This window comes from Micrasema longulum, unplaced genomic scaffold, assembly GCF_059751315.1.
Source record: "Micrasema longulum isolate JH-2025_06_02 unplaced genomic scaffold, ASM5975131v1 h1tg001201l, whole genome shotgun sequence".
Classification (NCBI taxonomy): Eukaryota; Metazoa; Arthropoda; class Insecta; order Trichoptera; family Brachycentridae; genus Micrasema; species Micrasema longulum.
In genome coordinates, this window is record NW_028278388.1 from 35,121 (window position 1) to 62,740 (window position 27,620).

A 27,620-nucleotide genomic window follows, 5' to 3' on the forward strand; every position below is an offset into this window, starting at 1 on the left:
TTTATTTATTTGATTGATCGTAAAAGATTTTTAGAGCCTTTCTAGAAATTCTAAACATAGGTTCTGCAGCGAGGATGATGAAACACCCAAATATAATATTTTACAGTGTTAGTGTGATGATTTATGCGACAAATAATTTGCATTCACAGGAGGACCACTGAAGGACCCTGAGTGCGAAATGTAGCTTTAGATATTAAATAAGTCCCCTCTCCTTTAGTTTTCTAGCCTTTGAATTCATGGACTTGAGGAAGGGGGGCTAAAAAACACATTACGAGGCACAGATCCCCTCTGCCAAAAAGGAATGGCGTCGTCTTAATGTTCACTTAATTCTTATTGTATGACCGGAGCCTCATGTTTGCTTCTTGCAACCATGAGCCCAGGCTGTACGATAATCATTTGGAGTTGAATGGTTCTCCGTCTACCTGCTTCCGGTACTGCATGGCATCCTGGTACGCCTTCTTGACGGCCTTCCTCTCCGTGGGCTTCCTAGACTCCACCAACTTGGCCTGGTCTATGGTCTTCTTGATGCCGAGATGTTCCAGCTTATTGGGAGGGAGCCACTGCCAAGTGCGTTTGGCGTCGAAGAAGAGAACGAGGTAAAGGATCGGTTCGTGAGAATGGTTTTTCTTCAGAGATAAGACGTCTTGAGGAGGTACTGGGAGGGGAACACCATTGTGGATGAAGCCTTTGGGGATTTTTGGGTCGATTATCAAAGCTGGATACCACGGGTAACCTCTGAAAAAGATTTCCTTTATTTACACAGAACAGTGAAATTATTATAGTGTTATAAATACATAATTAAAAATAGTGTCTAAATAATACTGTGTCATAATCATCATTCCATTTCTGCACCTAATGGTGCATAGGGCACTGCATTGATACAAAAATCGCCGCAAATCTTGATCATTTTTGTTAAATGGAGGTAAGTCTTGGAGTGCTAGGATTTTATCCTTTGCAAGTTTAAACATAGACAGAATTGTGAATGTTACACAGATTGAAAAGTGGCCACTTAAACCAGCCAATGACAGGTCATCTTCTTCTTCTTCACGTGTCATGTCGGGTCCCCCCGACGTTGACGATCACTTGGGAGAAAGCTTCCCTATCCTGAGCAGTGCGAAACAGCTCCTCCATAGTTCTAATCCTGGTCCATGCTCGGATGTTTCGAAGCCAGGAAAGCTGTTTTCTTCCGACCCCTCTACGTCCCTCGATCTTCCCCTTCATGACAAGCTGAAGTATGACATATTTATCACCTCTCAACACACGGCCAAGATATGAAATCTTACGGAGCTTAACTGTGGTGAATAATAATAATACTTCATTGTTGATTATCATATCAGTCCTAGATATTCTCAACATTCTACGGTGGATCCACATTTCAAATGCTTCAAGGTGGTTTATAATATTAACTTTTAGAGTCCACGCCTCTACACCGTACAGTAAGACATACCATATAAAACATTTGACCATTCGTTGTCTCAGCTTAAGATTTATATTATCGTCACAAAGAAGATTTTTAATTTTCGATGACAGGTCATAAGCCCCTGTAAATGCCTATACTTCCATATTCCCTCTCAAAAATGTTTCCCTTTCGGTTGCAATAAATTTAAATACTTTGTAGCTTTACAAAATATACATTTTTTTTTGCAAATAAATAAAATGAACATTTCAAGATGTTTACCTAGGATATAAAAAAAAATACTAAACAAATGTTTCCTTTTTAACTGACCTACATTTGGCCCAGACTAGCTGAAGGGGCACCAAGTTGGTGGTGAGGAGACGTGGCGGGGTGCGGACGGGCGCGCGGCCGCGGCGCCGGCTGCGGGAGGTTGTGCGGGAGCCGTCCTCATCCGAGGACGAGCCCGCTGTGCGGCCCGACATGCGTGATACGTTATCCGCGTCGCTCATCGTCTGGTTGGTGGTGCTCTCCATCGTCTCATTGAAACAGCTGGACCTTAACATAAATACAAAAGGATGAGTAAGTAACAGAAACTACGCATCATTTTTCATATTCTTCCGGTTGAACTCGAGATGACGCGAGAGAGCTTTATTCGGTGGAATAGGAGCTCCTTGTGTGGAAGCATCAGGCCAATATGAATACCTTGCTCTCTCATTTCCAACTCCAGTATTAAAAGGTGGTGACTTAATTTAATCGATAATGCAAGTACATAATGGAAGTGCATAATATCCATTTCTATATGAAATTTATCTCCTCTCATTTAAGCAATGTATATTTCAAAAACACCTGTCGCTTCCAGAAGTCAAGCTGCAGCTGTCGTCGCAACTGCTTCCATCATCATCGTCACTCAGGTGAGTACAGGAGGAGCACGATGTAGAGTAGGATCCTGTAGACCTTGCGCTGTCACTGTCCACACCAGAGCCGACCTCATCACGGGGCCCTCGGTACTCCAGGAAGGAGGCTGGGACTATTGTCTGCGAACCGACTGAAGCTTGCCGGCTACCAGTGGAAGGCTTGTCTTGCCTAAAATAAAAAAAAATGGGTTTAAATTGGTTCATTTTTTAAATGTATTTATGATTACCTATATAATATATTTATGTAATAATTATTATTTATGGAAAAACCCCCTTTTTACGTTTTTCAAGGGAGCAAGAAAAAAAGTGTAAAACTGAGGAAAACGGTAAAGTGAGAAAATGAAAAATATATTTAAAAAAAGAAATGACACAAAAATGAAATTAATTTGTTACACTATAGTGTACATATACTTCCATAAAAGTTGTAAAAACGGGATAATTAATATTTTTTTGACTATTTTCAATGATTTCACTAAAAATATTTTTATATTTTGTATTTTTTCAAACATTATGTAATCTGTTTTTTATTTGATTAAACGACAGCATGTTAAAATCATTTAATGTGTAAATAAAATAAAACCAAAATAAAATTTAGAATTTGCATAAAATAACATACAATATTTTTTCCCCTAAATGTTGGGAAATTTCATTTATACAGCATCATTTTTTTTTCTATGGCATCACTAAAAACAACCGTCATATAGATCACTGCAAAATTGTTTACACTTTTATGACAACTTTTAAAACCATCTTTTTTGTAACATTAAATATTTCTATTGTTACATTTTAAACATCGCAATTTATTGATATTAAAACTTTATTGTTCCTAAACGTTGGTCAACTGCGTATCATGATTTGTACAAGTCAATATGACTTTTTTTTCAAATAAAAACTAATACTAACCCTAAAGGAAGACACAATAACAAAAAGGTCAATTACACTGCACCTGCTTTGAATTGAGGTTAAGACAATAATTTATCCTTTATTAGTTGTTTACCTGTTTTTATTCTTCATTCGCGTGGCACATGTGGTGGCGTGCGGACCGCGGCACCATTATTAGGATATGAATTTTGTCTTTTTTGACACATCAAATGAATTCGTAATACCGGGGTGATGAAAAATGTGAAAAACGTTAATTAGGGGGAATATTAGTATGAGAATGTGTAAAGAAAAATGGGTCCTCAACATTTCGGTGTAAATAGCGGGAAAATGTCAAATTGAGGAATGTAAAAACGAGGTTTTACTGTAATTCTTATATTTAGTAAGTTATTTACTTATAATTGAGTAGTTTTAGTTTTTTAAAAGCAGGGTGAGTATAAATGTAAAAAACATTCATTGGGGGGAATATTTGTATGAGAATGTATGAAGAAAAATGAGAATTCATTTGATTTGGAAACATTTCAGTATAAAAAGTGGTAAAACATAAATTAAAGAATGTAAAAACAAAGTTTTACTGTATATGAAACAAATAAACAGATTTCTCAGAAACGCTTACCTATGTTGATATTTTCAATATAAATAAGTTTAAAAAAACGCAAATGATTTCCAGTGATACTCACTTAGCTTTGTCTGGATTAGATTTGTCTTTGTTATGTTTTCGTGGTCTTCCTCGACCTTTCTTTTTTACTACCACATCTGTGGAAGATGATTTTTGTGGCGACGCATCTGAAATATTAATATTAAATTTTCAAAGAGCTCAACCAAAATTATACAAATGAATTAATTCAATACAAGAATCATGTAATCAAACAAAAAAAAAACATCTTGGAAATAGCAGTTTTGAGATAATGGCTGATGTATCGTTGTCCTTTAATAATTGTATTTAATAATAATAATTTCAAGGCATGAAACATTATAATATATTTTGTACCAAGAAACTGAAATAAATCAGATTACATTGCATAAAGTACCTTTTTATAATTTCGCCTCCTTACATATATGGCATATTTCTAGGAAATTAAAAGTTTGGGTTCCTCACTATTAGGAGTCGCTCCTTCTCCATTTGGTAGCTGTCCCGGTCGGCTGCTTCCCGAAGGTACGGAGTCATCAGCGAGAGCGGTCAAGTCTGATCTTCTGGGAACTCTGACATTACTGAATGCGGCAGCAGACTGAGCCTTGCGCGTGAACAGTACAGCAGTACGGCGATTCACCCCTTGAGAAATATGGTCAGTTAACATGCCACGCAAGAAAATTATTATAAAAAAAGGCAACCCCTCTGATAAAAAAAATATGGTGAATAATTTTATTACGAACAAAGTAATAAGCTTACAAGAAATTTGAATTAATCTCCTTCAGAGTACTCTCATTTACAATCTCATTCAAGCATTTTTGGAAGACTTCTTTCGGAAGGGACTTCAGCTGCTCCATCATGGCCCTCTCAATGTCGGGAATAGTGTCAAAGCGTTTTCCTTTTAGCACAGTTTTTTTTTTGGGAAATGCCAGAAGTTGCATGGAGCTAAATCCAGAGAGTAAGGCGGATGTGGACAGACAGGAACCTTTTATTTTGCCAAAAACTAGCAAATCAGAAGCCAGGGTTCATAAAAAATTATGCACTCACTCATCTCATTTGTAAATTATCAGTTAAAATATTTTGCACGGACCTGTACGAGATGCTCAGTTCTCGAATAGTCAATCGCACTTTTATACAGGATGTTCTTTAAACCCTGTCACATCCAAAACCACGATGATCAGTATGAGCAAGAAGACATATTGGCACATTAAAATATTTTTTTAGAATGAATAAAATTTAAAAAAATAAAATATTTAAAAAAGCAAATAGTTGCTTACTTCTGCAGAGAAGCGAGGGGAGCGCGACCAGGCGGTTGTCAGCCTATCAGATACCCCACCCCCCTCCTCTTTTCTCCCCTGCAGAAGTAAGCAACCATTTGCTTTTTTAAAAATTTTATTTTTTAAAATTTTATTCTTTCTAAAAAAATATTTTAATGTGCCAATATGTCTTCTTGCTCATACTGATCATTGCGGTTTCGGATGTGACAGGGTTTGATGAACACCCCATATATACCTAATTTTACTTTTTTATTTCTATATGTAATGAATATAATAATGTTTCAATTTCGTAATGTAAATATATGTGAATAAATAAAATTGAATTGAATTTGAACAAATCATTTTTGTCAACTTTTGCCTGTTTTTGAGTTCGAAGGAGGTCCTGGCGGCTGCTCGTCTTCAATTGACTCATTTCCGCTTTTAAATCACTCATAGCACTTATAAACAGTCTACAGAGTCACTACATCATCACCATGCACTGATTTTAAGATTTCATGAGCTACTTTGGAACTTTTTTCCAACTTAAACCAAAACTTAGCGTTAACGCGTTGTTCTAAATCTATGTTGCTGTTATAAAAAATCTATCACCATATTTTTGATCACACCTCGTAGATTAAAAAAAAAATTACCTGTTGGACTGGGATCACCGGGAGTAGAGTTGGGGCTTCTCTTGGTGGGGGTCCTTTCACTGGCAATGGGGGTGTGGGGGGTTCCGGGGGGAGAGGAAGCTACACCCTCGGGACCTTCTTCTTCCGATTCAATACTGCCATCGCTTAAACCTTGAGTAATATATCAATATTCATGTTTAAATTTGTTGCAACAGAGAGGGAAAACATTTTCGAGAGGGGAATATGGAAGTCTAGGCATTTACAGGGCTTAGGACTTGTCATTGGCTGGTTTTAGAGGCCACTTCACACACTGTGTAACATTCACCATTCTGCCTATGTTTGAACATCCACATTTCTTCAACTCTTCCATCTGTTGACTTTTGTGAAGTAAAAGAGCCGAAACCTTTATCATGTAAGTGAGATTCATCGGGCTGAACCAATTCACCTACTAGGCAACGCCGGAAAACAATTTTTCAATTTTTATACTTCTTCTTTTGCCAGGTTGTTAATTCAACAATGTTTTGACTATTCAAGCTGCAAGCATTTGGACATACGTAAAACATTGTAGTATTCATATTCAAATTATTTTGAAGAGTAAAATAACCCTAAGTGTAAATAAATCATCTTGGGTTCATGTAATAAACTATTGATACATATATCCCGCAATTGCTGTATTAATGCAGCATCCTTTGCACCAGAAGGAAAGATGTTAAGTCTGGCAAAGTCTAATAACTCAATTTAGGTGTACACTGAAATTGAAGATAGGAAAACTGTTTGTATAAATGGGGAATATTATGCTATTAGCCACCGATGGCACTGGATTGAAAAGTAACATGAAAGGGATACATTTGACAATGTTTGATTATGTCCAAATGCTTGCAGACTGGCTGGATTTCCTCCCTAGGGAGTTGTTCATATTTAGATTTATTTCAACAGAGAGGGAAAAAGTTTTCGAGAAGAAATTTGGAAGTCTAGGCATTTACAGGGCTTATGACCTGTCATTGGCTGGTTTAAGTGGCCACTTTACACACTGTGTAACATTCACCATTCTGCCCATGTTTGAACATCCACATTTCCTCAACTCTTCCATCTGTTGACTTTTGTGAAGTGAAAGAGCTGAAACCTTTATCACGTGGGTGAGATTCATCCGGCTGAACCAAATCACCTACTAGGCAACGCCTGGAAACAATTTTCCAATTTTTATACTTCTTCTTTTACCAGGTAGTAATTCAACAATGTTTGATTATGTCCAAATGCTTGCAGACTGGCTGGATTTCCTCCCTAGGGAGTTGTTCATATTTAGATTTATTTCAACAGAGAGGGAAAAAGTTTTCGAGAAGAAATTTGGAAGTCTAGGCATTTACAGGGCTTATGACCTGTCATTGGCTGGTTTAAGTGGCCACTTTACACACTGTGTAACATTCACCATTCTGCCCATGTTTGAACATCCACATTTCCTCAACTCTTCCATCTGTTGACTTTTGTGAAGTGAAAGAGCTGAAACCTTTATCACGTGGGTGAGATTCATCCGGCTGAACCAAATCACCTACTAGGCAACGCCTGGAAACAATTTTCCAATTTTTATACTTCTTCTTTTACCAGGTAGTAATTCAACAATGTTTGATTATGTCCAAATGCTTGCAGACTGGCTGGAGACTCCCTAGGGAGGAAATCCAGCCAGTCTGCAAGCATTTGGACATAATCAAACATTGTTGAATTACTACCTGGTAAAAGAAGAAGTATAAAAATTGGAAAATTGTTTCCAGGCGTTGCCTAGTAGGTGATTTGGTTCAGCCGGATGAATCTCACCCACGTGATAAAGGTTTCAGCTCTTTCACTTCACAAAAGTCAACAGATGGAAGAGTTGAGGAAATGTGGATGTTCAAACATGGGCAGAATGGTGAATGTTACACAGTGTGTAAAGTGGCCACTTAAACCAGCCAATGACAGGTCATAAGCCCTGTAAATGCCTAGACTTCCAAATTTCTTCTCGAAAACTTTTTCCCTCTCTGTTGAAATAAATCTAAATATGAACAACTCCCTAGGGAGGAAATCCAGCCAGTCTGCAAGCATTTGGACATAATCAAACATTGTTGAATTACTACCTGGTAAAAGAAGAAGTATAAAAATTGGAAAATTGTTTCCAGGCGTTGCCTAGTAGGTGATTTGGTTCAGCCGGATGAATCTCACCCACGTGATAAAGGTTTCAGCTCTTTCACTTCACAAAAGTCAACAGATGGAAGAGTTGAGGAAATGTGGATGTTCAAACATGGGCAGAATGGTGAATGTTACACAGTGTGTAAAGTGGCCACTTAAACCAGCCAATGACAGGTCATAAGCCCTGTAAATGCCTAGACTTCCAAATTTCTTCTCGAAAACTTTTTCCCTCTCTGTTGAAATAAATCTAAATATGAACAACTCCCTAGGGAGGAAATCCAGCCAGTCTGCAAGCATTTGGACATAATCAAACATTGTTGAATTACTACCTGGTAAAAGAAGAAGTATAAAAATTGGAAAATTGTTTCCAGGCGTTGCCTAGTAGGTGATTTGGTTCAGCCGGATGAATCTCACCCACGTGATAAAGGTTTCAGCTCTTTCACTTCACAAAAGTCAACAGATGGAAGAGTTGAGGAAATGTGGATGTTCAAACATGGGCAGAATGGTGAATGTTACACAGTGTGTAAAGTGGCCACTTAAACCAGCCAATGACAGGTCATAAGCCCTGTAAATGCCTAGACTTCCAAATTTCTTCTCGAAAACTTTTTCCCTCTCTGTTGAAATAAATCTAAATATGAACAACTCCCTAGGGAGGAAATCCAGCCAGTCTGCAAGCATTTGGACATAATCAAACATTGTTGAATTACTACCTGGTAAAAGAAGAAGTATAAAAATTGGAAAATTGTTTCCAGGCGTTGCCTAGTAGGTGATTTGGTTCAGCCGGATGAATCTCACCCACGTGATAAAGGTTTCAGCTCTTTCACTTCACAAAAGTCAACAGATGGAAGAGTTGAGGAAATGTGGATGTTCAAACATGGGCAGAATGGTGAATGTTACACAGTGTGTAAAGTGGCCACTTAAACCAGCCAATGACAGGTCATAAGCCCTGTAAATGCCTAGACTTCCAAATTTCTTCTCGAAAACTTTTTCCCTCTCTGTTGAAATAAATCTAAATATGAACAACTCCCTAGGGAGGAAATCCAGCCAGTCTGCAAGCATTTGGACATAATCAAACATTGTTGAATTACTACCTGGTAAAAGAAGAAGTATAAAAATTGGAAAATTGTTTCCAGGCGTTGCCTAGTAGGTGATTTGGTTCAGCCGGATGAATCTCACCCACGTGATAAAGGTTTCAGCTCTTTCACTTCACAAAAGTCAACAGATGGAAGAGTTGAGGAAATGTGGATGTTCAAACATGGGCAGAATGGTGAATGTTACACAGTGTGTAAAGTGGCCACTTAAACCAGCCAATGACAGGTCATAAGGGATACATTTGGTTTCCATATTTCATATACATTGAAACCTCTTTTTACACGGGGTATACGTTTCACTCAGTATCACGTAAAAGGAACAATGCTGGATAGACAATACTTTGAGTTTGTCCAAAGACAAAAGACCGAATTTCCCCCCCAGTCATTAAGATTTACAAATTACAACAGAGATGGATAACACTTTAGAGAAGGGAATATGAAAATCTAGGTATTTACAGGGCTCATTACCTGTTGTTGGCTGGTTTAAGGTGCCAACCAGCCGTTAATGATCTGTCGTTGGCTGGTTTAACGGCTGGTTGGCAACTTAAACCAGCCAACAACAGGTCATAAGCCCTGTAAATGCCTAGACTTCCATATTCCCTTCTCTAAAATGTTCTCTATCTCTGTTGTAATTTGCAAATACTGGATAGGTTTCCTTGTATAAAAATCGATTCAGATTTGAACTGTTTACTTTTTATTATACATACCTTATTTTTTATTTAGATGTAATTTTTTTTTTTTATCAAAAGAACTTTATTCAACAAACAATACGTATAATAATAAATTAAAAATCGCCAGGCATTGTTTAACTTTGTTTGGAAAATTAGAGGTATTTAAAACAATGGTATTTATAAATAACTTTGTGTGCTGATGGGATGAGTACTTTATGATACTTAGGGAACATTTAAATTTTTACCAACTGAAATTCCACCAAGCTACTTTTTGTGGCTTGTTGGTGTTTCAGTGTGTTTTGTCTACCTCTGCGCCTCCTTTTTCTCCTACTAGGTCTGGCCTGCAGAACCGAACGCAGTCTTTTAGCAAGCCTCGGGGATGATTGGTACTGCGGAGTTTTCTTCCATTTGGCTTGGAGTACTGTTAGTCTCTGGATTGTATCTTCCCCAGGATGTTTTTCTGCCTGAAAACGTGTGATCAATGCCGTACAAAAATACCATTGAAATAAAAAAAACAAAATAGAAGATGTTTTGAGAAAAGTGGATGCCAAATGTAAACATACGAGGGTCATCCACGAAAAAAGGCTCCTGAGGCCACGGGAATTTTTCGTTCCAAAGTTGGCTACCGCCACCACCCGTCCGTGCAAGATCCCGTGCGGATGGGAGTCTCAGTTTTCTGGGACCGTAGGGGGGTCCTTTTGGTTGATTTAATGACTAAAGAGACTACCATTAATGCAGTGGCTTACTGCAATACCCGAAAAAAACTCAAAAGAGTCATACAGAACCGCAGAAGGGGAATGCTGACCTGGGGAATAAGCCTCCTGGCTTCACACAGCGCGAGTTACACAGGAGCTGTTGACATCCTTTGGTAGGGATATTGTTACCCATCCCACCTATTCACCCGGCTTGTTGCTGTCGGACTAGAGTTTTTAAGTGGGAAATGTTTGTCCAACAATTAGGGAGTCGAAAAAGCAGTGAAGAAGCACTTTAAACAGCTGGCAGCGGATTTCTATGACACGGGCATACAAAAACTGGTGCCCCGACAATGTCAGAAATGTCTCGATCTCGACGGCGATTACATTGAAAAACAATTTATATACATTTCTGTATTATTCTGTGAAGTTCAATTGAATACAAGTATTTTTTGATCCTACATAAATGTTGAAACCTTATTTTGTGAATGACTCTTGTATATATACATATAAAGAATGACAAATATTTTAATGTGAGCATATCAAAAGTGAATGTAATTAGTGTCACCCCGAAGACAGCTTCTGTAATCGAAGTCACAACACCAGAAGAAGAAAAAGAAGTCAAATAAGGCTCACCCAAAAATAACTAGCCACGTGAAAATTAATTATTTATTTACACAACTTTGAGTTTTATTATTGCATCACAGTTTAATTATACTTGTTATCGTATGTTTAATTTGCAATATTATGTTATAACTATACCTTTATGTAACTATGTTTCTGTCCCAAAATGAGTTTGTTGTAACTCCCGGGAGCACAAAGAAATCACAAATGATTTAATAAACAAAACATTTTTTTAATGCATAAGAAGCTGAAAGAAGTAGTGGATAATTCTGGGAAAGAAAGTTAAAGAAAATGTAACAAAAATATTGAGCGATCTTGTACATGCTTAAGATCCTGGATGTCTTAAATCAATGGGTGTGAAATTGAGGATATAGAGAAATTATAATATGAGTTAAGTAAGTTAAGGAAGTAAAAATTTATAATATTATTATAAACATCCATAAAAATTATTTCAAATACAAGAGAATGTACATATAAGTATTACAGAGTATTATATTTTAACTCCACTATTAGTAATGTCTTGAGTTAGGATGTATATATAGAGAAAAAATACTCGTGTCAATACAACCACAATTATCAATACTCACCAATAAAGTAGTGATCTCTTCTTCGATATTGTTAAAGGTCTCATCTTTGGAGGGGCTGGTGGTCGAGTGGCGCTTTTCCCGAATTTTTTTGGTCGGAGTCCTCTCTATAGCCACAACGGGCTCCTTGGGACTCTGGTGGATGGAGACTATCAGTCCTGCCTCCTTCAGGTCCTTCCGTGCCTGCTTTATGAGGGCGCTACCTTGTTCCATCATTTTTATTCCAGCTCTAAAAAAGTATTTTCAGTGAAATTATTTTCAAATCTTTCACAAAGGATTTGTTTGTGGAAAGAGCAGAAATTTTAGTCTAAGCTTAATTCAATATGAACAGTTCACAGCACTTCAGTATGTGTACAAAAAATACAGTAAATATATATTTCATTCAAGTACAGCAAAATATAGCTATATTTTTTTTTTAAAAACAATATATTTTTTAAAAAAATATCTTAAAACCTACTTGTAAAATACAGTGTCTTTGCTATTGTAAGCGAGGCAATTGGATATCATTAAGTTGAAGTCGTTTTCCAGTGCTTCAAGATCGGAATAAAGTCCTTTATCCAGTTTCTGGGACATGGTGCTAAGGTCCATGGGTTGAGTGACCACGGAGCTATAGTCAGGAACCTTATAAAATGAAAGATTAAACAAATTAACATAATTTTGCTGATGTGTATTTTTTATAAGGTGTTACAGTTAATAATTTGAATACGAGGTATCAATTAAATATTAAGTTAATTTTCTTTATTAGACATCGAGCACTTTTGTCTGAACAGGCAGTTCTTGAAGAATCGTAAATGCTTTGCCTAGCCAACACAATCTCAAATTGAATGATATTTCATGTTTACACCTTCATAATATTCATTCAATTAATGCGAATCGGGTTGTGGTCCGGTGGAGAGTGTTGCAGACTCACAGGTCAGAGGTCTGAGATTCGTACCCCACTCTCCCCCTAATTGATTTTCATTTTCTAATAGTGAGTTATTTACAATTTATTAAAAATGGCCCCAAAAATTTAAATATTTGGGTAAATCATAAGAACACAAATATTTTTTTAAAAAGTAATCATAAAAAAACAATATTAACAATTCTGTTAAATCGATTTATGAATAAACAGACATTTTGTGTAAAATTTAGTACGAGGTGTATCCAGAAAGTTCCGATTGAATTTTTCGGAATCGTAGCGCTGCGATCGCAGATACGTGCATGCGTTGAACTTACCCTGACCTATTGAGAAGAAGTTGACGTCATTACAAGTAAGCTGACTGTTGTGTACGCTTCGTGATGCTTGTTTGAAATGCCGAATGGTGCTTCATCACCAAAAGTCGCAGCGAGTTGATCGGCACACTGTTTTTGGTTTAATCCACGTCGAAAGTCATAGAAAATCATCACATGAAAATGTTCATGATTTAGTTCCATAAACAACACAAATATTACTCGTATGACAAAACGTTCCGAGTACGTTTACCATTAAAAATGGAAAACTTTACGGTGACAATGTTAAATTTGACATATTCACACTGGTGTTGCCATAGCTCAAAACTTAGGTAGCAACCCCTGTACTTACCAAAATAAAACACACTACTATACAATGTCATAGCAAAAAATATTATATAAAATATGTTTGCAATGTCCTAAACTTAACGAAATCTTATAAAGGACCTCAAGAAATTCAATACAGATGGAAAATGTAAATATTTGTGGCTTTGTTATAATATCTGAACTGCACGCAACACTGACAATGGAAGGATTTAGGAGCCACACTATTGCTTGACTCGAACGCGTCAAGAGTTTCGAATGAATTAACTATTTTCTTAGGTTCGCAACCCAAATTAATGACATTTTAGATCTATTATTAACTAACATATTATTTTCGTTGACAAACAGTGAATGGCATTAGTAGTATAAAATCTGTACCTTAGAGGCGGACGGATGCAAATCCAAACTTCAAATGTTCAACAAAAGCCTAAATAATCTACTTTCTCTATGTGATTTCTTATAATTTATAGCATCAATTTGTATTTTCAGTATCTTAATACATTGGTTCTTTCATTATAAGACTCACATTTTTTCAAAATCAATGGACATGATAATAAACTGGATACAAACATTAAAATGTAATTTCATCAAATTCTGGATTTTCATCCATCTGCCTCTGAGGTACAGAAATATCCCATTTACTAATCAGAGTTAAAATGTGGCACAAGTTAAAGATTTTATCGGCTGCCAAAGTTCGGAGTATCAACATTCTGTACGCTCCGTTTCCGTTGAACTGTGGCATGCATACATATGTTAAAGATGCGTTCAAAGGGTTAAACAATTTTAAAATGATTGCTAAGGCAAAAGTGCATGATGTTCAATTAAAAAAATGTAAAAGAAAACAAAGAAGTTTTATCGATACTTATCAAATTAATTTTGTAATGTTCGACAAACCTCGGTGGGATCGACAGGTTCGGAGAAGATATCAGAAGTGTCCTTAGACTGGACCATTTGGAGTAGTTTCCTCAAGGATGCTTCTGTCGGCTTCAGTTGGTGCATGAGACACCTCTCCGATACTCGAGTGAACTCAGCCTTCATCCTCTCACGTTTCCTCACAAGTTCGCATAGCAGCCTGGGAATAGAGAAAAATAGAAATAGTAATCCATCTAGCGACCGGTGAAAATTCAATCATGAAGTCGTTCCTAATTACATATGTATTTATGTTAAAAAACAACATATACAAGGGAAATATCACGTTTTTTTCTTTTTTACCTTTTTTTAAGTAATAAGGGTCTATGAAATACAATATTTTTTTTGTTACTTAATAGTAGCATTAAAAATATTTTTAAATTTGCAATTCTGAATTCTTGCAAAAATGGTCATTCCATTGGCCACGCCCCTAATACGTCACGATTCATGTTTATTTGTTCCTGACCATTCAAATTTGTTCAGAATATTGTCACGAATCTTGACGTCACAACTGTCAAGGCCAAACATGTTGAGTTTTTCTAGTGACATATTTTTTTTTCAAGTTCTCTTTAAAATTTATGTATGAAAACATTTTTCCACAATATCAAAATTAATTTTGAAAATACAATTGATTATTCTAAATTCATTTCATATATTTTTATCGGTATTCGTAGTATGTGATATTCCCCTATTATACTCTTCAATAATGAATACACATTTACCTAGCTCTCTCTAGATCTTGACGAATGCGTTGCCAGTATTTGAGTTGGTTGTACAACTCCCTTGTATCCACACTTCCATCTTGCACACCACTTCGGTTCCCTAAAATATATTAATCAAATGTTAAATTTCAGAAAGGTGGGTGCATGTATAATTTCGTAATGGAGTTTATAGCAGCAACACTAATTAGGTAATTTGCAATTGGTCACTGAGATGGATTGATCACGTAAAACGAATGAATGACAAAAGAATGATAAAACAGATTTATAAGTCGAGAATAAACGGTAACATAGGATGAGGACGACCAAGGAAGACGTGGCATGATCAGATAAACCAAAATCGTAAATCTGATCAAAAGCAGACACAACCGAAAGGCATGCATGACGATATGTATGAATCAATATCAGGATAGACATGTTTAGCGATCCATCCTCAGTAGCGGTTAGCAACCATATAAAATCCAGCGACCGGGCGCCTACCTGTCATCCGGTAAGTGGTGTCATTCCAGAGTAGTTAAAAAATGTAATTACGCATTTGCAAAAGGAGGCTATAGGAATGAGGCGGATTTTGTTTTATACATTCATAAATGTAGATTTTTATTATTGCTCCATTTGGCCTTACCTCCAGAATGATGGTTAAGGCTTTGCAGCCTCCTGAGCAGGGGAACTCCGTTCCTGTACTGTCTCTTGAGGGTCCAGTAGGCGATGAGGCGCTGGACAAAGGGAGCCCGGCCTGCCATGTTCACTAGGGAGGCTATTTCTTGTACCCGCTCGGGGGGGATGGTGGGAATGAGTACCACGGGAACACTGCTGCGCTTTTTGGCGAGCATACGGCGAGCCTGGTAAATTTATTAACTTTCAAAAGATTGTACTAAAAAAAACCCTAAGGTAACCAACAAATAGGTATAAATGGACTAAAATATCAGAAGGGGTCCATAACAATGCGTTTTAATAAACTACATGTGGTTTAACCTACTTTTTCCAGTTCATTAACAGATGGCACTGCTCACATCATTAACAGTTTTAACACACAATGGCTACATGGGTAAATTTTGAATGCGATTATATCAGTTTCAGATGTTTGTGTGGTATGCATTGTAATATTTCATGGTTCCTGGACTGGCAACTGAAGCATAAGACAACAGAAAAAATGAACGAGATGCACTGCCTTTGATATACCAATGCAGTGCCCTATGCACATTGGGTACAAAAAGGGGAATGATGGTGATGATTTTAGTAGACCTTTAAAAATGAAAAAATATGTGAAAATAAAATTAAATAAAATAATAAAATTGGGGTTGGACACAGACCTTGTTTCATGATGAAATTTCTTTTGAATTATGGGTAGTAAATAAAATAAGTGTTTTTAGCATTGACATTTGTCAAATTTTACTGGTGTTCAAATTCAGGCTAGAAAAAAATTCAGTAATTTACAATAAAGCTGTGATTCAAATCAGTACAAGTATGCGTTAAGGTCTGACCAGTTTCATCTTTTCTCGGCGTTGTGAAGTGGGCTGCATTTTGGCTGCAACTCTCTTGTTGGGGGTGACTGCTGTCTCGCCCTCGGCGGTCCCCTCTGTCTCCTCGCCCCTCGCCCTCTCCCTCTGCACCCCGGCCGGAGTGTGAGCGTCGCAGTATGCCATCTTGGCGACCTGGATGGACTGGGCCGCATCCAGAGCCCCCCCGCGGCCGGGACCATTGACGGCGTCCATTTTCATGTACAATCTGGGAAAAAACACATTAATGCAATTTGATAAAAATATTTCCTCTGATTTATTTAAGAATTTCAAATTGAATTGACAAGTTTTGCTGAAAGTGACACAGAGTAAATTATTCAAGAGAATGATAAATTTAGAAATAAATTTGTTAGATAATGTATTAGAACAAATATTGCACACTGAAAATGGGCAAATATATATGAGGCGCTGAGAGCCAGAGGAATTTTTAAACAGTTTATTTTGTTCTACATTTGTTGCAACAGAAAGGGAAAACATTTTTGAGAAGGGAATGTAGAAATATAGGCATTTACAGAGCTTATGACCTGTCATTGGCTGGTTTAAGTGGAATCCAGCCTGTCTACAAGCATTTTGACATCCTCAAAACATAATTCATTTTATGATTACATGCTAAGGATAATTTAGAGAACAGGTGGGTTTTTTGAAAACATGGGTAAATCAATTGTTTACATTTGAAAAAGTAAAAAAAAAGCAGATAACCACATAACATCAGACTAGCAATTGAGTCAGTTGATGTACTGTATTTTATCAAATTCCTTCTAATACAGAGTTTTGTATTTCCTTGGCTAGATCTTTGTAAATAGTGAGAGAATGATAAAATTTGGCCACTTACCCAGCATGCTGCGCACATGTCACATGAAAAGCAGCGTAGCAGTTGGCACGGTGGCACTGTATACAAGCTCCGATACCTTTTTGCTTGCAGACATAACATGTCAACCTCCACCGAGCTGCGGGGATTGTCTCTATCGAGTCTGAAAGCAATGCAAAGCAAATGTTGATGTAATCAAGCAGACACCTCGGAAGTAAAAAAGACAAAAAAACAATCTTAACAGAACTTTTTTGAGAAGGGAATATGGAATTCTTTTTTTTTTTTTAAAGAAAAAAGAAATATTTGAGTTCTTATGATTTACCCAAATATTAAATTTCTTGAGGGCCATTTTCAACGAGTTGTAAATAACTCACTATTAGAAAATGGGAATCAAGTTGGGGTAGAGTGGGATTCAAACCACGGACCTTCGGTCCGTGAGTCGGAGATACTAGCCACAGACCACAACCCGATTTTATTCCGATTCTAACATTTATAGGGCTAATGACAAGTCATTGGCTGGATTAATTGAACACTTTACACAGTATAACATTTACCATGGAGGGTTAAATAAAGTATTTAAATTTGCAATGATAATCCATGTACTTTCAAATTTCCATGCTGTGGTCCTGTGAGTAGTGTCACGGACTCTGGATCGGGAGGAACGAGGTGATTGCTTTACAACAACTAGTTTTCCATTTTCTAACACGGTTTTTTATGACAATAAGAAAATGGCCCAAAAATTGTTTAAAAAATTTACTGTTTTAAAAAAAAAACAGATATTATGTTTTGATTAGTCGAATTAATAAATTTTTCATAAAACTATGATGTTGTAGCTCAGTATATATATACAGTATTATGTATAAATTAAGCATAGAATAAAAGTAAATACGTAGGTTGTAAGTATTCATATCCCACTCCCAATGTAAGTCTATTACAAATTAAAAAAAAAAAACAGTTTTGAGTTTATAATTTATTGTACACAGTAGGCTTTTCTAGATACCACCTGCCCAGCTGGGTTTAACCTGTTTTAAGAGAGAATTTATTTATGTGGGGAAATTTTATTCAATTTCATTGATTTTAAGTAGTTGTTGGAATCACTAGAGAGGAATTACAAATAGAAATAGAAAATTTACCTATGGGTTCCAGGAAAACAGTGTTTGCAAATCTCACTTCCGGAATCCACAGAGCGCAAACTACGTGCGCCCAGGTACCTCTGTCAGTTTGCTTGAAAGCTCCTGAAAGATCATTCAGAAATCAGAAAAATGATAAAAAGTTAATAAAAGATTAAATATAGTTAGATAAAGATAATACCTCCGGTGTTAGGACACAAAGCACAGTCCACAAGTCTCGATGGTGACTGGAGACATCTTCGACACAGCCATTGACCCTCGGGAATGTAAGGGACCTAAATAACAGATACGTAAAGAAAAAAAAGATATTAAAACTATACGTTTTTAATTTTACATGCAAACGATTTTTATAATCATCATTTCAAATAATGTCACATTTAACTCTTGTGTGGCTATGATGTCACACTGGTCGACATAGGACACATGACTTGATATATATCTCTTACTTTTTTAAATGGCGAACTCATATTTTTTGTAATCTTCAAATGGACATTTTCGCAGCCGATTTGCACAGTTAAATTTGTATAACTATGCGTTGAGTAAATACACAAAATATTTATCCTTGTTACGCGAAGAGTAAATGTCCGCTAATTCAGCAACACACCTATACATATACCCTATACAAAAGAGTGCACGAAGATATATGTCATGGCAAGGAAGACAAAGACGCTGTTCTGCGGCGGGTGTTGTCTAAACCAGATTCATTCTTTAGACGGTTGATGACAGTGATAGGGGACGCACGCGCGTAACATGCGATGATTTTTAATTAATTTAGCTATAACAGGGTTAAATTATATGTTTATTTGCATCAATTATGAAAAGGGAATTATTTAATAGTATGTCTCCATTTTTTTTTCCTCATGTCTGAACCTTAGAATATTCCATCTTTTACTAGTGGTAACACGATGTTACATCACCGCGCGCAAAGGGATTATTTACCACAGTCTTTTAAGAGTTAAGTAAATATTAAACCAAATTAAAATTAAGTTTAACAACAAAAAAACTTAATCATTATCTTGCACTGTTGTCATTTTCATAGGCAAAAGGTGTAAATTGTTAATTTGTACCTAACATATTTAGGTAAATAATATAAAATAGTCAGATGGCAGAAGAGACCACCTGTAATTTTCAAAAATGTTTAGGAGAGCTAAAATATAACTCAATTTCATAACTTCAATCTACAAACTAAAATATTTTAGAGTTACTTTTCAATAATAAATTACCATTAATGATGCTGTTTTTTCCAAGTGTATTTACTGAAATATTCATTAAAATTAAAACATTTTGTGTTTATTATTTTGTGTAAAATCACACGCTGAACAGAAATTTATATACTGAACGGTTTCAGAAGACGGCTTTTCCCTTGTCAAAGCTTAAAAATAAATGAAATATTTTGAATCTAAACAAAGCTTTCACCAAATTACAAGCACGTACCTAAAATACATCTGCTAACATATCAGTGTTTTACATCCAGATTACAAATTCTCGGGCAGTGGTAAGTATTGTATTGAAGGAAATTCTATTTATTTTTTTAAAGTAAGGGACTATTATATTAATATTTTATTTGGTTATTAATAATAGAAAGATATTTAGTACTTCCATATCTAATATAATTATTTGACATTGATAATATTTTTAAATAAACTACATATTTATAATTAGTAATTTCTAAATTATATATTTTTCCCCTTTACAATAGTTGTTTTGTGATTTCTAGTTACCCCGTAGCAGTCCTGATGTACAGCAAGGTTGCACATGTCACAGAATAGGATAACATTAGTATTTTGGCATTCTCCATCCATACAGATACAGCAAACTGCGTCTTCATCAACAACCGAACCGCTTGACTGTCCAGATTGTGCGGCCTACAGAAAAATAATAAGAGCTAAGTAAATATTTTTATAATAAAGCAATATGCGTATGCTGTGAGCAGGGATCTTACGCAGTTACGAGTTTCTAAAATTCATTCTTATGTGTGGTTACAATGAAGAAGTTTAGAGCTACCAAAAATAATATTATATAAATGTTTTCTTGGACACACAACCATTTTTACAAAGTATTTTTAATTGATTTTACAATTCCAGCTTAGTTTAACCCATCATAAACTCGTGTGACCCACTTGTGACATCGCCACCCTTGTCAAATTCAAGTGCAAATAAAAATATATATATATATATACTGTAGCACTTTCAAAACAAAAACTTTGGTTTAGTAAAAATTAACAAAGGTTAACAAAGTTAACAAAGGTACCCAATTGAAAATTGAGAGGTTCACTGTAAAACAAGATTTTTCATAACCAATACACTATTAAGAAAGCTATTATGATAAAACAATTGAAGATTACCTGAAAAAATGATTCTTTCTCCAACCTATCCATTAGAAGTTCTAGGGTATCCACGGAAACAGCAGGGAGATTTTGTTTCTGCCTCTTCTCATTAAGAATAGATAACCACGCAGTGTCTTCTTCATCAACATCATATTCAACCTGAAATAAATTTACAAATAAGTCAAACATTTCTGATTGAATATAGAATAATTCAGATTGATTTTCATAAGAGGAAAACTGTATTCATTTCCAAATAAAATTAAACAATATCCAATTCACCAGAAATATCTGTTAAGTTACATTGTCACATTTTTCAGGTGTCAAGAAGCACTTCTAGTTTTTTTAGATAATAAATATTTATTTTAAAATTTCCAATATAACATTTCATTTATGATTAAATAAATAAAACTGTTTTTTTTCTACTGTAAGCTGTTGTGAAAATAATTTCACAGAAAAGAAATTACCGGCACAACGATGAGTAGCTTTAAATAATGTGAATTTCGGTAAAAATTCTATTATCGAGCTAAAACATAGTACTAAGTAGAGTAAAGAAGATTTTATTATAATAATTAAAATTCAGTTTTATGGTATATTTTTATGCTTGTAACCCCTTTATTACCGGGTCAAAAACTCCTCCTATCGAGTAGTGATGACAAAATTTAAATAAATATTGAAGAGTAAATATATTTTTTATAAGTAACTAAAAAAAGAAAACATATCTTTGTGCATCTTATTATATTGTGAAATATGTTTCTCAAGTTGTATTGTATGTAGCTTTGATAACTTTATTTCCTGTTATGTGGTTTATTCAAAATATAACAAAAATATCAAAACCAAACAGGAAATAAGGATCACAATACAGTACAATACACGTACACAGAAAAGCGGTTTCCTGAACAATAAGTAAACATCAACAATATTTTTTTTACATTCCTGACTTACATTTATTAGGTTAATTAATAAATAAGTTTTATTTTACAAAACATTCAACAGTTTGACCTTTTTACTGCATCTTAAAAAATATTAATGTTCAAAGTAATATTGTTCAACATAGACGTAGCCCATCTAACAGGCATAAACATCGGCAGGTCGGTCCTGCATATTGGAATGTGGAATAGTCTATATTGACACTGTCTAAGGTACATAAAAAATAATCGAAATCCGGAACATAAAAACGAATTCCCTGCATAATTTCAGGGTTGCAACAATATAAAGAAATGTGTAGTTAGATATACATCCCTTCTGGTCTTAAAACTTTTGTAATCAAGAATACCCTGGATAAACTCAGTGGGATAGAGCCTTGGATAATATTTGCACTTTCATGTAGAGAAATTCCTCTCCACCATAAGAGAGAAATTTCTGTCAAACAACCAAAACTTAATTCAACAATAATTAATAATACACAACAAAATACAGAAAACATCAACAGGTTGTGTTTTAAAACCATTTGTCATTATTTAAAACATTCCTGAGATTCAAAAGTGATAAATATGAATTACCCTTTATTGATTGAATCAGCATTCACTTCTGATAAATTATTATGAGTTGAAAATCATTATTTTCAGTGATATGAACATGCATTCTGTTTTTTAGTTTTGTAACACCAGTTGATTGGAAGGAGTTCTTCCCCAAATCTACAGCTGTGTTTTAAAAAAATATATAATATAACTTAGAAAGCAATACCGACAACAAAAAGAAAACCTTTTATGCCAATAAATTACCCTTTTTATTTCTAAGATTTTAATGCCACAGGTCCACGCCTGTTTTCAATTAATTTATAATAACTTTCAACACTTACTTCGCCATCTAGTTCCTCAGCAGATTTTTCAATGAATCGTATATAAGCGTTAGGTCGTGGTGGGGCATCAGCTATATTATAGTCATCTAATATTTTGTAACTTGCTTCCGGAAGTTTTATCTGTAGGAAAATAACATTTAACAAATAGGAAAAGTGCTAAGTAAAGTAGGAATTAAAAAATACATTATTTTTAAGTACTTCAGAATACAGCCAAATAGACATGAAATAATCAAGAAAGCTTCAATTTGTTAACTTATATCATAAAACAACAATCATATATTATACAGTACGGCACACAATAATAAAATTAGGTTCCACAGACCTGCCTTGACTCAAATCGAATGAGGGAATTTCATTCATTCAACGAAATTTAGGAGTAAGTTTGAAGATAGTTAGATATACAAAGTATACTGCTGTCATAAGGAAGGAGTTTTATGACAAAAATCACAAAATGAGTCAAATATGAGGCAACGTTCTACAAAACCAATATATAGCAATGTGCAGTAAAAAAAAAATTTCAATATAAAAAACAATGTATTTTTTAAGCACTAGCACAATATCTCAAGATCCATAAGCAAAAACTCAGTGTAGATATGACACACATAGGTTTTATGCTTTGGAAACAATCGACATACTGTGTTTTTCCATATGATTATTTACAGTTTTTTTTATATTTGCATAAAGTTGATAAATAAGCGAGATATTTCAAAATATGCTTTCGCAAATTTGCTTATGGCTGCCTTTTTGCTTATGACTGCAGATATTGATAAATTTATCGACCCTCTGAGAAACTAATTGTACATGAAAATGCTAGAAAATCTGTTTATAAAAGTATTTCGGGCGTGTTTATTTAGATAAATATCGTCAAGTTAAAAATGAACATAAACAATTTACTTACATGAGGCTCTGGGACAGGTTCGACAAACACCAACGGCTTTTCCAATGCAGAATTCTTCTTATTCCAGTCTTCTAAAGAAATAACAGGCAAAACTTGGTCAATGGATATCTGAAAATTACACAAACAATAATAATAAATCACAATACACGCATGAATAAACATACATTTAACAAATGAATGAACGTGATTGCGCAAATTCGATTAGAAAAAAAGCACAATAGAGCACGTAAACAATGCGAGAAGGAAAAAAAAACAAAAGGCGATCGTTGTAATTTTAAGTACCACAGTGAAATTTTAAAAAAGAAACGTTCCATTAGGAATAAAGTTGCACTTACTCTGCTTATTTTACCATCTATCTCAAATTGAACAACCTTCTGGGCCTCCGCAAACGTCAAAGCCTCTTTGGGCGGACTTTGCAAGGCGATGTCTCCAGTTGGGACTGGCGCGCGACATCTTCCCTTCTTTCGATTAGGAACTGTTGCTGGTGTCGTAGGTGTAGGATTATCATGATCATAATTCACTAAATGGTATTGTAAACCGCATAGCGACTTGTAAACTTTGTCGCATTTCTCCAATGGACACTGATAAGGAGGCGGTCTGTCTTGACGTAGTTTCTTGCAAAACTCCAAAACATCGAAGTCTAGACCCATTTTTAGGCGAATAAGTACACACGTCTAATTAGGATTCATTCCGGAACCGAGTTTTCAATAAATAGTCGCGTAAACACTCTTTTTAAGCGTCTTCAGAGATTCAATGGTGAGATTATGATGCGAGAAAGCTTGAAAAGTCGCTAGCCTACTTTTGACAGTTGTTCGCGGTTATGTTTTGTGTCTCATTTGCACATAACGGAAATATGCATTGCGCACGCGTTACTCAATAGAAAGAATGCGTTTTTACCGACATTTTAGGGATACCTACTTTGTGAACAATGCAGAATCTTTGTTTCAAATTAAAATTCATAGATGACATTACTATTCCCCTTTTCAGTTAACAATACAAATAAAATAAATATTCTAAAGATAATTGTATTATTTGAGTGTAAAATAAATATGTAAAAAAAGAGATGAAGAAATCACGTAAAGCATAATCTAAATCATTTCATATGAAGACAAAATAAACGGTTATACTAAAAAAATCCCAGTCAAATTAAAATTAATATTCATAGAATCACTTTGTGAAGAGTCGCTGGGGAATTATATTACGAAAATTATTAATTTAGTACTGTCAAAAAGAATAAACCCAATTATTATTTTAATTAAACAACACCAATTTGGGATTTTTAGCTATTTTTACTAAACAACTTTAAACACCTTAAAAGTATATTTCATGAATTATTATTATTATTTTTTATTTATTTAAATCTTAAAGTAGGGCACACATATCATACATATTGTTATTTAATATCTAATAACGTAATAATACCCCTTCCCTGATCCCCAACTCCTTTTAGTGAAGAAATTTAAAAAATGTGAACCTACCTTTGGAATATTTGTAGAAAAATTTAAAATATCTTTGTCGGTAACCTGCAATTGAGCATGTAAAAAAAAGGATACATATTATAAATTATTTTTCACACAGAAAACTTAATTTCAATTCGTAGATAAAATTTGAGATAAATTTTAAATTCCCATTAATACGGCCCTGATAAGGGACAAGAGGATAATGAATGCCTATGGGTTTTTTTATATGGTGAAATTATCTCCGCGCCGCGCCGCCGCCGTTCAACCATTTTACCGAAGTAAATTTATTTCATTCCAATACAACTTTGTAAGTTATTTAAAATTGTAAATCTTTGACTTTTGGTTCCTGGAATACGCAGGCAGGGTAATTTGGAGCTGATTATTATTGTTCTTTTTCATGATTTTTGACCTCACTACTTCTAGCCAGTGTGTTTTTCGTTTTTTTTTGCATTACTCTTCACTACGAGCCGGGCTTTTCTCCGCTCGATTTCCTTCTTCAGGATTTTACAGTATTTAAAAAAAACACCGCAAAAAGTATTACTCTGAAAACATGTAAGTTAACTAAACAAATGCCTCTACCAGCATTTTTAGTATGCCGTTAATCTAAATACATATTAATAATATTATATATTTCAATAAAACATTTAAACAAAAAAATTCTCCGACGACCCCATCCTGAAAGGCTGATATCGACGGTAAAAAAGCTAAGTGACTGATGTACCGTCATGGCCGAAATTGAGTTATACAGGTGGCCGGAGACGTGACGTCCAAAGGTAAAATGTAGGTGCCTCATATTAAGGGGTATCCGAATCACCCCCACGTGTGCTCCGCGATTTTGCGTAGTTTTCGAGTTATGATTTTTAAATGGGTTTTTGAAAATTTTCGACCGGATCTGTTATTAATATTTTTTTAATTTGTGGAAGGTTTTTTCGGGAGTTTTTTTTGTACCTTATTTTCTATGATTTTTTGCAAGCGAAAAGGAATCAGCTTTGTAACATTAATGGAAGCTACGAAAGTTTTGACCTCTTAACATCTTTTGTACGACGTTTATAAAATCAACGGATTTATATTTGATCGGGTTGTGGTCCTGTAGCTAGTGTCTCGGACTCACGGACCAAAGGTCTGTGGTTCGAATCCCACTCTACCCCAACTTGATTCCATTTTCTAATAGTGAGTTATTCACAACTCATTGAAAATGGCCCTAAAATTAAATATTTGGGTAAATCGTAAGAACGCAAATATTTCTTTTTAAAAAAAAAAATATCACAAAAAAATTGAATTATTTTTACTTATCGTTCATGTTTATATTAAAATCTGTTTTTATATCTACCGAACCAATATATCGTCCCCACCCCAATAGTTTTACATGACATTTGTCTTACCTTTATTGTTTTGGAATGAATTAAAAATTTTAAATGTTTGTAAATTTTTTAAAGTATTTTTGTTTAACTTTGATTGGCTCACCTGCTAACTTAATTTTGTGGCGTATTTTTACCGCCGGTATTATCGGTATTATGTAGTACATAACATAGTAGATAGCTTCTTATGTACAAAGAACATGGCAAAGCCAAACTAATCTGGTCCGGATAGAATTCGTAATTTTGATATAATCTTCAGTTGTTGGTTAGACTTTTGGGACCGGATGTCAGAATTCAGTTAGGTACCTACCTACAGAGAAATACAAAGGATTCGCATCTATATTTCTCAAATAACCCAAGAAGTATTGATGAAGTGTAAATAAATATCTAGATAATAAGCAGAAACATGAAATCAATTGGCAATGCTGGCAAGTATTTATATTTTATATTCTTACAAAGTTTAAACTCTTCATATATAATAAATAAATAAATTTACAGGACTTGATATGTCATAATATGACCTGGGCTGGTATTCCAAACGAAATTATAGCGCGGTATAGCGCGTTTTTACGTACTAAATACGCATTATAGCGCGCTGTAAACGCGTTCGGAATACCAGCCCTGGTTGCTTCGAATGATCAATTTACACATTGTGCCGCTCGCCTTTTTAATTTCTTCGATCAAAGATGAGTAGATCAAAGTTGTTTTTTTTAATAAACCATTGTTTTTTTGAAGAATTAAAAAAGTCCAATCTGCTGGTTTAAATTGAAAAATGTATCGTAAAGTAATATTTCTTCTTTTTTTTTCATCCGCTTATAAGTGGAGCATGTGGACATCACTTTCTCGCACGCCAATCCCGCGTCCCCTAGTTCCGCCGAATAAAGCCGAAAGATCGTCATCGACGGCCTTCCAGAACGGCGGTATTTATGTATTTATTTCACAGTTTTAAAATGTACAGATGTTCATTGTTTTAAATTCCAACTAGTTAAGAAACTCCTGTGTTTAAGCAGGACCTTCTTTTTTACATGTGTTTTTTTTCTCATTAAATGACGCCTAAAAATCCAATCAGCATAAAAATAAATATAAATATTAATTAGAAAACATACCAGTAATAATAAAATTTGAAGCATAAATATAAATTAGTAAATACTCGCATACCATTAATAATTTTATTTATTAGAAAACATACCGACAATAATAAAAATTGGAGCATAAATATAAATTAGAAAATATACCAACTATAATTAAAAATTAAACATAAATGTAAATACTAATATTAATAAGAAAATAAAAACCTAAATACGTTAATTTTGGAGGTCTTTTTCAATAAGTTTCAAATAACTCACAATTCGAGTTGCTGTTAACTTTTTAATTTAATTATTTGTTTATTTTTCCATACATTTATTATTTACATAGAAATATAATTACAAAAATACACTTTAGAAAAATACATCTTAAAATTAAGCTGTAACATAAATCCTTTTCCGGTGATGTGTAGCTAGTACACATTGCATTTAATAACTTTAATATCTCCATAAATATAATCAATCGGAAGAATACCGATTTTCGGTATTCTTCCGATATAAATTTACGCATCGGTTAAAATATTTATTTATTAATGCTTATTGGGAACAGGAAAA

The 27,620-nt window shown here is 34.7% G+C and overlaps 1 protein-coding gene across 1 annotated transcript; it reads right to left on the reverse strand.

The window, feature by feature from the left end:
• Window positions 1–24,049, reverse strand: Br140 (bromodomain-containing protein 140). The gene is made up of 21 exons (XM_088234102.1): window positions 23,498–24,049; window positions 23,163–23,270; window positions 22,265–22,384; window positions 20,485–20,625; window positions 19,862–20,005; window positions 18,322–18,415; window positions 18,144–18,245; window positions 17,035–17,173; window positions 16,167–16,410; window positions 15,308–15,524; window positions 14,689–14,788; window positions 13,952–14,129; window positions 11,982–12,145; window positions 11,528–11,753; window positions 9,932–10,088; window positions 5,727–5,876; window positions 4,289–4,462; window positions 3,870–3,975; window positions 2,243–2,479; window positions 1,727–1,951; window positions 1–735 (listed from the first exon to the last, which is right to left on the reverse strand). The coding sequence occupies exons 1-21, from the start codon at window positions 23,810–23,812 to the stop codon at window positions 393–395; spliced, it is 3,684 nt and encodes a 1,227-aa protein (XP_088090228.1). The 5' UTR covers window positions 23,813–24,049; the 3' UTR covers window positions 1–392.
• Between the last annotated feature and the right edge of the window lie 3,571 nt (window positions 24,050–27,620).

Bases quoted from the DNA above. Each gene is read 5' to 3' on its own strand.
- Br140 (XM_088234102.1), bottom strand. From the start codon at position 23,812: ATGGGTCTAGACTTCGATGTTTTGGAGTTTTGCAAGAAACTACGTCAA. The intron at 20,626-22,264 runs GTAAGTGTTGAA...AATTTATTTCAG, and splicing joins CTGAGGAACTAGATGGCGAA to GTTGAATATGATGTTGATGA. The intron at 3,976-4,288 runs GTGAGGAACCCA...TTAATATTTCAG, and splicing joins AGAAGGAGCGACTCCTAATA to ATGCGTCGCCACAAAAATCA.